Source organism: Lepisosteus oculatus, chromosome 3 (genome assembly GCF_040954835.1).
Source record: "Lepisosteus oculatus isolate fLepOcu1 chromosome 3, fLepOcu1.hap2, whole genome shotgun sequence".
Classification (NCBI taxonomy): domain Eukaryota; kingdom Metazoa; phylum Chordata; class Actinopteri; order Semionotiformes; family Lepisosteidae; genus Lepisosteus; species Lepisosteus oculatus.
The window spans coordinates 52,432,612-52,443,267 of record NC_090698.1 but is presented as its reverse complement, the minus strand read 5'-3'; the positions used below and the strand labels follow the sequence as shown (position 1 = coordinate 52,443,267).

Genomic DNA, 10,656 nt, shown 5'->3' with positions numbered 1-10,656 from the left:
TGTGTACACATTAACTGTTTACTCTCCATTAATCAGTTCTCAATCCTTACCTTCAATGCCTCCTGTTTCCAATTTGAGAATGCAATCTCTTATGAAAATTTAAATATACCATATAATATGCTTTGTGTGAGTCCATTACTGTAGTTGTTTGTACAACAGACCTCAACAATCCTATTGTGACTTAAAATCTTATTTTCAAATCTTTGGTCTTATTTTGAGTTATTGTTTTCATACCTTTACACATGATAGAAGTAAGACTCCTTAGTTTTATATTACTTGGTTCTTATGGATGTGCCAGCAACTATTGTATATCACCCTACAATTCACAACTGGCAACCCACTGAAGGTAAGAAGGTGTGAGTCTTGCCAGTACTTGGATGGGCTGAAGCTGAAGCTGGAAGAGGTGTTAGTGGGACCAGTAGGGAGCGCTCACCATGCAGTCTGTGTTCGTCCTAATGCCTCAGTATAAAGATGGGGACGCTATACTGTAAAAAAGGCACTGTCCTTCGGATGACACGATGAGACGTAAAACTGAGGTCCTGACTCTCCATCGTCATTAAAAATCCCAGGGTGTTTCCCCAGTGTCCTGGCTAAATATTCCCCCAGACCTTTACCAGTCATGGCCTCCTAATAAATCCCCATCTCTGAATTGGCTTAATAATTCTGTTTTCCTCCCAGTTGATAGCTTGTGTGTGGTGAGCGTACTGGTGGAGGCTACACTTTGATGGTGGAGAGGAGTCCCCATTAAGTGTCCAGAAAAGCTCAATATAAGTGTAAGATGATGATGATGATGATTATGAATAGCAATTTTAGTCAGTAGGTAATACCTCTGTCTAGAAAGACTGCGCAAAGATTGCTAATGGTTTATGAATAGCATCTACCTAAATTACAATGTGTAGAATACCATCCTTTCCCTGTTGCTTATAATACCTGTAAAGCTCTTAAACTCTTCAACGGGAATTGTGGACTTTTTTTGGTAAACGTCTGAGTGAAATACTCATGGTTTTTTAAAGTATGCTCATTGTAATGTAGTTCTCAGGAATGCTCCAAAACTAAAACGACATTTGATTATTTTCTCTGGTGATTTATTTCTGTCGTAATATGTTTTGAAGGAATTGCAATTTAATTTTTTAAAACTGGGATCCTGCTCCACTGATGTCTTGTCAAGTGTTTATGGTTGTGCATATACAACTCTGAATTGCTGTCAAAAATTGTAACACTGCTTATTACAAAGTCTTTGTCATATTGACAATCTGTCAAAATCAGACTCTATATTAAAAGGTATCCATAAACTAGAATTTCATTTTTTACAGCTCAGATGATGAAAGGTCTTGCTTTCGTCTGTCCCCTGTGGTTCAATGTGTACTACAGTATTATTAATGACACTACTCAACTCAAAGCTGTAGTAGATAAATGCAAAGCCCCACCGGATAAACTTTAATTCACAGGTGTTTTTTGTAAACTGAAGGCAGAGTTGTCTTATTTTAGTTTCTGTGTTTCTACTAACACTTTATGATTGATATAAAACGTAAAGAGATTAAAAAAGCAATAACATTTAAAAGAAGAAATACAATAACAAAAGGTTTTATAGACACCCCTAAGAAGGATGCATTTCACAATGAAAAGTATAACACAGATAGCTACAGATCTTAAATTCAAGGTAGCTTTGAACAATAAAAAAACATGGATCACATGTAGTCATTATATTGTCTCAGACTTCTTAGTGATGAAGATGCTGATAAAGAATATGCTTAAGAGCCAGGCCTGGAAGACACTGTACAAGTTTAACTAGCCAGAGATAAGGCAGGCAGTCCTCCAGCTTGGCTTGAAGATTGACTCTTGAGGGACTTGCCCACGTTGTGTGAGGCTCAGTCAGAGATCCTGGTAAGATTAAGAGAAGAGTGGCAGCCTGTGGTAAAAGGAAGGTGTGGCTAGAAATTCTCTGTGCCACTGAACACATGGCAATGAGCAGCAAGCAAGAGAGACCCCGTGTCACTTTAAGATTCTTTAAGTAGCAAACAACAAACAGTGTCAGTTTAGACATCCACATCATGGAAGAGCAGTAGTAGACAGGAAAGAAACCTAGAAGGTCTTTTAGAAGAGCAATAACAGACTGGGGGAGGAGTGGCATCTGGACAGCCCCTCAAAGAGGCAGTAGCAGACAGGTGGCAATGTAGTCAGCTCTCAGAAGTCCAGCAACAGGGAACTGTTGACATACACAAATGTCCTTCAGACATAGCTGAAGGAGAAGGACATCCTTGGAGACATCCTAGGACTGGGATACCACCAGGCTGGAGTCCTGGATGGATTCGTAGAGGACCAACCAAAGTGGAGGAGTATAGCTCCCACATTGACCCCGAGCTGCTTGATTTTCGATGTCCGCTGTTGGCAGATGAGCAATGTAATTAGTTACAGTTGGTATTTTCAGTGACGAAGGCTCTAGCTTTCACTTTATCTCACGGAGTTAATTTCTTCACTGGATTCATTGATGCAAAAGCGTAGAATTTTACTTCATACAGCTAAAGATGAACCCTGCACCTAAACACAAATGCTATTCACTGAATGAATACGTGTTTATTAATAGTACATAGTAAGAACTGCACTTCTACCTGTCAGCTAACTGCTTTATTAATTAAAGACAGAACACGTTTCTATTGCCTATCTCACATTCTGCAGTTATTTCTGATGATTAAAGACAAACGCACCTCCTTCATTTGACACATTTCAAGATTTAAGGAGTGCGCGAGTAAAAGCCGGAGCTTTATTGTCAGTAAGTGTCATGTGACCGTTCACGTGTCCTGTTTAAAGCGTATGGGCATGTCGTACGCAGGCAGCAAAGTTTGACTGTCACCAGTGAGATTTTTTTATTCATGAAACGCTGGGATAAGCGACACTACGTTTAGTTACTTTGTTTTGCTGCTTACGTTTTTCTGTTATTTTAGTCTTATTTGCGTGATGCATCCTTTAATGGTGTGTATTCCTTCCTTCCGATTTGAGGATAATGCAATGGAAAAAGGATACACGGTAAGGACAAAATGCCCAAATCATTTGGTAACATTATAACTGTGCAGCTGAAGGAGCGGGGACATGTAGATTTTTTAATTTCTTCCCTTGTTACTTACCAGAAAATCTTAAATGTGTAATCGTTTGATTAAACCCCTACCATGTTTCTTGACAAAACACAATTTAAAGAAGTTATTTACATAAGTTTACGGCGTCCCTACCCCACGTACTTTGTCATCTAATTGAATACACCCTAAGCAGGTTACATCAGTAATAAATGCGTAACTTCTTATGAAATTTTACAACCGAGTTACTTAATTCAAAAACATATATTATGCATTTGCAGATAGTTTATTTTTTATTTTCGCGATAGTAGATGGTAACATGTTTACCAGCCTTTTTGTTTGTGATGTGGTCAGAATAGACCTCCAGTCCATAATTATAGCACAATGTACAATGTATTAGTGGGAAGGCACCTGTTTGCTTATTTTAAGTGAGAGTCGATTAAATATTCTACATTTCTGATTCGTATCAGGCAGTTTATGACATTTGGAGGTATTTTCTGACAAAAACAAAATAACTTATAATACAACAACACGTTTGTAACCCGTTTAAAATATGTAGAGACGACTATAGGAATCTAGTCTGATTATATGTGATGATTGGATTTGGATCATTAACGTTGAAAGATGAAGGGTGTAATTTTTTCACCTTAACTGATGATATATTTACTCCGTACCAATCCATGACCATGGTCGCTGGTAACGCCTGACACAATATATTTACAGGACAATTGAAATGATTTAAGATTACACTGCATTTTACACTGAAAATAAATAATGACGACTCCACAGAGGCATGTGAAATCGGTTAGAAAATATATCTTGCTCACATAATTCTTAATCTCACCCTGGTGTTCATGTTGTGATAACTGTGTTAACAGTTTTAGAGCATTTGTCTCTTTATTAAATGTTTTCTTAACATCCCAAGAACAGAAAGCTTGACTTCCTTTTTATCACTAAAATATTGAGGTAAATGTAGTACATACAGTTTGTTTTCCAGGTGAATTTGACATCCTGCTGTAAAAGTTTTTTAAAAAAAAACGTCTCCCGTGCAATTTCATATGTTCGTCTTTGCAGGGTAGTCTGGTTAATACTGCTGTGGATTTTGGCCGAGTGTTCTTTTACTAGCTGGGAGTTGCCTAGCTTTAGAGGAAGTCGGCAGAATTTCTCTTCAGCTCTGTTGTGTAATAACTAGTACAGCCAAAGCTTTGATTCTTTACATAGAGAGTATACGTCAATGGAAAATGATGCACTTGCACAAGAACAAAAAGCATAAAGGATTTAACTTGTTTAACGTTAAAAAAAACTATAAGCATGGTTACAAACTAGAGGAGGTCATTTGGGCTATCTAGCCCATTTTGTAGATCGTGATAATGAGTTGCAAGGATCTTAGTCATTTATTGAAAGAAGCCTACAGTACACTATCTTCAACTGCGTGCCTTGGGAACTCCCACAGTCTTTTGTGTAAGGAAATGCTCCACCCTCCTGAAATCAGGTTCAAATGCACTTTAATGTAATTTTCACTTGTTGTCTTCATGTTTGTATTTAAAGCGTTTCTCCTGAAGGAGTCTGCTGGGTTGACTTTCTCAGTGCCTTTGTGGACTTTTAAATAATTGGATTAGGTTTCCTAGTAGACTTCTCTGTTCAATAACTTAGGTTTTTACCTGTGCCTGTTGGGGTAGGGCATTCCCTTGAGCCCAGGCCCATGTTTTAGAAAAAATACTACAAAAGCGTAGGTAATTAATGCAAATTATCCAATCAGTTATGAGTATTTCCGTTTTTTTGTTTTATATACTTCCTGACTTCCAGTTAGTCACAGTCGCTTAATTCCAAAATAAAACTAATATTTGGATAAAGAAATTCTAACACTTATTGGATTGGGGGGGCCCCCCGAACCAAAAATTCCATAAGACTGTCTGCACAAAGCTCAAGTAAAATAAAACTAGGAATTTTTATAATATGAGTCTGGTTGCACAATAAAACTTTAAAACTGGTTACAGTAAATGTAAGGTGTACTCTTGTGCAGAAGTATATATTTTGTGAAGAGGTGGTGGTATACTTGTCTGCCCACTGTACTGACATATTATATAGTGTGCAGTTTACGGAAAATGTACTTGAAAGTTCGTGTTTTATGCATGTACAGCATACAGAATAATAATTTGAGGTTATCAGCTTCATATGGTCTTTTAATGCCTGGACAAGAGCAACCAAGGTATTCAAGGCATTTGGGTAATTTAGTTGTTATGCCATCCTGTATTTGGCTAAACATTCTGAGCAATACTCCTCCTGACTTTGTCCAGACTCTGTTAACTGAATCAAAACATAAACAAGGGGCCTGATTGTTATTACTGTGATCATGATAAGCAGTTGAAACTTTATTTGGGAAGTTGTTGCACTGATTGCTTTCATGAAGCTAAAAATAGCTTTTTTTGTGATGGCAAATATAGCTACAGTATGTGCAATTAATTACCAGTGATAAAGGGTAATTTTACATATTTGTTTTCAGTTCTATGTGCACTGTAAAGTACGAATTAGTTTAAAAGTACAAGCAATAATAATGCAATACATTACAATAATAAATGGGTAGAAGATTTTTGTAGCTCTGGATAGGTGAACTTCACATCAAAACTTCTCTCCAGCTATAGTACAAATAATGTGAGGTAAGGAACAATCGTATCATTACACTACGCTTGAATAAAGTCCATTGTTATATATGAAGTATGTTGAACAGGCGCTTGATGTTGGGCGGGGGGTGGAGGACTATAGAAAGGTCCTTGGTCATGTCTAATGTATGGTAAACTGCTCAAGGAGCAGCCATGTCAAAGGTGAACTATTCTTGGCGCAGCCTGTGTTCCATAGCTTCCAGGGCAGGTTTTTGGCTAGACCAGTCCTTCTGATTTTCTCTTCGCACAGGAGGTGTCCATCTCTTAGTATATATAGTGGTATAATACAGGGCGTGTTTGCCTCATTAGAGAAGTAAGTGGTTGCTATGCAACCACCGATAAAGGAAGCCTGTAAATTTAGGAGACACAGGTGGTGGCGTGCCTATGAGAGCAGAGTGAATACTTCCCTATGAGGAGGTCAAGCCAAGCTGTCAGTTCTGGGTTAGCTTCAGCGTTGGGCAGATGTAAGATCAGGTCTCCCATTTACCTTGAACGAAAGTGAACAGGAGATCGAGGGTGGGCAAGTGTCTGTAGATGAATGTCTCCACTTAACTCTCGCTGAAGCACGGCAGGGAGAGTGGCTTGACTGAAGCAGTGAAAGAGAGAAAACAGGTCACTGTCTGCATGTTAGCAGTGGGCGCGAAGTGCCGCTGCTGTCAGTGTTGAGAGAGAGCGGTTCTGTGTTGTGTGAGAGCAGACTAACAGGCTACAGCTGTAATGCCCTGGAAGGGGGAAGGAGTGGAAATGACAATCTTGGAGGAGACTGGGAGGTTGAAATGTTTGTAGCATTGTGTCTACCCCGGGAGGGTCCATTTAAGTATGACAATTCTGGAGGGAATTGGAAGTTTAGAAAGATCACTTTATTTAAAGGGACAGCATGTTCTGGAGTGAAAGAACTGGGCTGTCGGTGAAACGTGTGAGTGTTGTGAAAGTTAATTAGTCTGTGTTCCGGAGAGTAGGGATGATAGAGAGACCCTCCCCCCGACAATATGAGGATCGGGTGGAGAAAAGGGTGTATCTGGCTGCTGCCCTCTGGTGGTAGGCATGTGGTGGCGACAATGTGAATGCACCATTGATGCAGGTATACAGTATGTGAAAGTCAGCAAGGTCTAGGGCTCTGTCTGGCTGCTGGCCTCTGGCAATGAATGGACCTGAGAACAGGGGTGTAGTAGAAATAGTAATAATAATTGCTTATACTTATATAGCGCTTTTCTGGCCACTCCACTCAAAGCACTTTACAGGTAGTGGGGACTCCCCTCCACCACCACCAATGTGCAGCCCCACCTGGATGATGCGACGGCAGCCATAATGCGCCAGAGCGCTCCCTTCACATCAGCTATCAGTGGGGAGGAGAGCAATGTAATGAAGCCAATTCATAGATGGGGATTATTAGGAGGCCATGATTGGTAAGGGCCAATGGGAAATTTGCCCAGGACGACGGGGTTACACCCCTACTCTTTTCAAGAAACGCCCTGGGATTTTTTTTAATGACCACCGAGAGTCAGGACCTCGGTTTTAGGTCTCATCCGAAGAATGGCACCTGTTTACCTGGGGCAGTAGGACCCACATGGACCACGGGGTGGGCGCCCCCTGCTGGCCCCACTAACACCTCTTCCAGCAGCAACCTTAGTTTTTCCCAGGAGGTCTCTCATCCAGGTACTGACCAGGCTCACACCTGCTGAGCTTCAGTGGGTTGCCAGTTGTGAGTTGCAGAGTGATATGGCTGTGCCCTTACTCTATAAATGTGAGACGTGGAGTGGGAAGATGCAGCAGGGAAAACAGTGAACTGAGTGAGACAGTGAAGTTTGGGGTAAAGAGATGCACTGGAAGCTACAGTATGTGCAATCTGAGTGAGTTGTGAATTATGACTGAACGTGTGAGAGAGAGCAACATTGGCATCCATGAGTGCACAGTCTGGGACCCGAGTGATTATGGCTGTGAGTGTGAGACCCACCCTGGTGCAGTATGGTAGAGAGGTTGGAGGCTGGAAGCAGACCTGGATGTTTGTGGGCCGACTGGCAGGAGGCGAATGAGCCAGTAGCCATCATGGAAGAGTGTGGGGGACTTGGAGGAGGCTCTTGGAGGAGCAGGAGGCCCCTTGCATGAGGTGGCTGGGAGCAGGAAAACTCTAGTCGGAAACACGGAGCCACAGGGAAGACTCGAAAATGAGTAGTAGCCTCGGCCGTTGCCGTGTTGGCCTACTGTTAAGGTAGAGAAGGTGGTGGAGCAGGTCCAGCCAAATGGGAGCAACTGAGTCAAAGCTCTTCCACTGCTGCTCTCAAAAGAGGATTAGTATAAAAAGGAAAGAACCTGAAAGCGAAGGGTGAGGCTCATTGAATGAAGGTATCAACGTGTGAGGAGCTCGGTTACATGAATTAGGCAGAGCAGGAGACTCTGATTCTGGGAGTATGTGAGCTGCAAGCTCAGAGAAACAGTGAATCATGTCTCATGTCCTGTACACTCTAACGAGGGGGGCGTAAAACAGCACCACTCTAGGAGGAGAATGCATGTTATGTTGGGGGGGAAAGACGAAAATGTTCCCCAGCAGCCTGTAATTGGCATGTCAGGTCCTGTGGACATGCCTGTTTTTATGCACTAAAATGATACACATGCCCGTAACATCACAGTGGATGGTTATATTTTTGTTCTTTGTGGAGTAAAATCCCTTTCTGATGCCAGAAGACTGGTTTTGTAGTTTGGTTTGATCTCAATTAAATGGCATCTAGAATCAGTGCTGTACTGTCTATAAAGGATCTTGTCCTTGTTGGAAAAAAGATTTCTTACATACAGCATGAATTCAAAGCAGACTTGCAGATTTCCTGCAAGTGTCTACATTCTCTGTTTTTTCATGGTATAAGTAACCATTTTCCACACAAGTTATTACATCCCAGAAATTAAAATCATTTGGGAGGTATGATAGTGGGCTTCTTCACAACAAAATGGTTTTCCTAAGGAAAAAAAAAATGTTGTTGTTTTTTGGCTTTTGGGAGCATTTCATTTTTTCAAAAACTAATGCTTTATGTAGGCTGATGAAAAACATCTTTCTGGTGTTCCTAATTTTATTCTTATGGTTTGTACCAAGACCCTAACATCTCTTCTTCCCCTAGCTCTTGGGTAACTGAAAGTATTCAGTGTTATACTCAGTTTTATGTTCTGTCCACAGGCAGTTGTTCTAGACATCTTCATTTGTATACATTTGTTACAGGGCAGCAAATGTTTTTTTGTCTATTCTTTGTTTTAATATGTACTATATAGCACCTAATAAGCAGTCTTCCTTTATATAATTCAGATACTCACGTTCAGAGGAGAATAAGAAATGTCATACAATGATTGTATACAAGCCATCTACAGTCTTACAGTATGTTACATGTAGTCATTTTGGTTGTGAGTGAAAATAACTTCTGTGTGAGGAAATTAAGGACTAAATTTTGACTTAATTATCCACATTTCAACTTGTACTCTCTATAATTCATGCTAGATTTGAAAAAGAAATTAAACTGTTCTGAAGATTGAAAAGATAGAGTACTGTATGCCTTAGTGTCCTTAAACACAGTAGGCCACTGTGGAGAAGAAGGCAGTATATTAGAAACTATTTGTTATTGCAAAACATAACCAATTTGTGTAGTGGATGTGGATGTTTACCCGTTATGCCTTCCGGGATGTAGAGGCAGCAACATCCTGTTGCTGTTACCGTAACATTCGTTTTTTACAGGACAGGGTTGTTAGCCTCGTGCCCAACCTCTAACATGGAGGACCCGGCGCCCGGCGTGGGACACAAACCCACTACCCTGAGATTAAGAGTCTCATGCTCTACCAACAGAGCTAGCCGGGGCCCTAATTTGTGCAGTAGAGTACTACAGAAATCTAAGTTCAGTGATTTAGCCTGATTTTGAATTTCAACACCTTTCCTGCACTGAACAACCACCGATGACAGGAAGAAAGAGGTAACTGCTGCACATTTTTTCCACCACAAAATATACCTTACCATAAACAGGAAATTATACTGCTTTATAAAGTTTTTTCAGTTACAGTATGCTCATGAATTCAACTGTGATGACAGTGGAAATTTGTTTAATGTGTGAAGTATATTTAGCGAAAAACTCAGTTAAAACATACACAAGTGTATGCTATCAAATTACAGTGAAACTGCTTTAAATGTGTCTGAAGATTAAAATATAATGTCTAAAGTGCTCTTTTTGCCTTTTGATTTTATTAAGTTCATTTACTGTAGCTCTGGTTTCTGAAAATGTGCATATGGTTTCTATAAAATACTTTTTGTGATTAGTTGACAGAAATAATTCTTATTCTGTACCTTATTTAGTATGGAACTGAAGAATTCCTTGGTTTTCTTGTTTCAATTTTCTTAAACCCTTCAGCATCTTGAAATTCACAAAAGGAATTTTGTTAGTTTTAGCTGTGTTTTATCTATCAGACTGAGCTGTTGTTAAAAAGCATAAAAACAATAACAAAGACTCAGATTTTCATTTTGAGTGGTTAATTTTCCCAGACACTATCCATAGCTAACATAATGTACTGTATGTCAGGGATCACTGGAGATCAGAAATTTCAACAGTGCTATTTGTGAGACTGTTCATATACAGGTAGTTCACTTACCCAGGCCTTACCTTTTCATATCCTGGGGACCACAATATCTTTAGGGTGTTCAGGTCAGATGATCTCTCATTTACTTAATCCATGCGTTTTCTTACCATCCACGAGGGGTTGAGGGGAGTCAGTGCCTATCCCAGCAACCAATGGGCGCAACGAAGGATGCCCCCTGGATGGGAAGCCAGTCCATCGTGGGGCACACACAGATGCAGATTTACACATTAACAGCGGGGCCAAAGTTTTCGAGAACATTTTGGACATTGGGAGGAAACTGGACCATCTGGAGGAAACCTAAACATGAGGAGAACATACAAACTCCA

General features: G+C 40.3%; 1 protein-coding gene and 1 long non-coding RNA gene across 3 annotated transcripts in view; one reads left to right on the top strand and one right to left on the bottom strand.

Moving 5' to 3' along the window:
• Positions 1-1,568: 1,568 nt before the first annotated feature.
• LOC107080060 (uncharacterized) lies at positions 1,569-4,218 on the bottom strand. Its single transcript, XR_001480964.2, has 2 exons — positions 4,052-4,218; positions 1,569-2,382 (listed from the first exon to the last, which is right to left on the bottom strand). It is a non-coding gene; the product is annotated as an uncharacterized lncRNA (long non-coding RNA).
• snx24 (sorting nexin 24) overlaps positions 2,810-10,656 on the top strand; it is a 46,396-nt gene continuing 38,549 nt past the window's right edge. Inside the window, exon 1 of one of the 2 annotated variants that reach the window (XM_006626938.3) lies at positions 2,810-3,024. In XM_006626938.3, the coding sequence (XP_006627001.1) occupies positions 2,956-3,024 (69 nt within the window). In that variant the 5' untranslated portion in view covers positions 2,810-2,955. Of the gene's footprint in view, positions 3,025-9,487; positions 9,673-10,656 lie in introns of those variants that run through there. The other variant, XM_015368615.2, reaches the window with a different exon arrangement.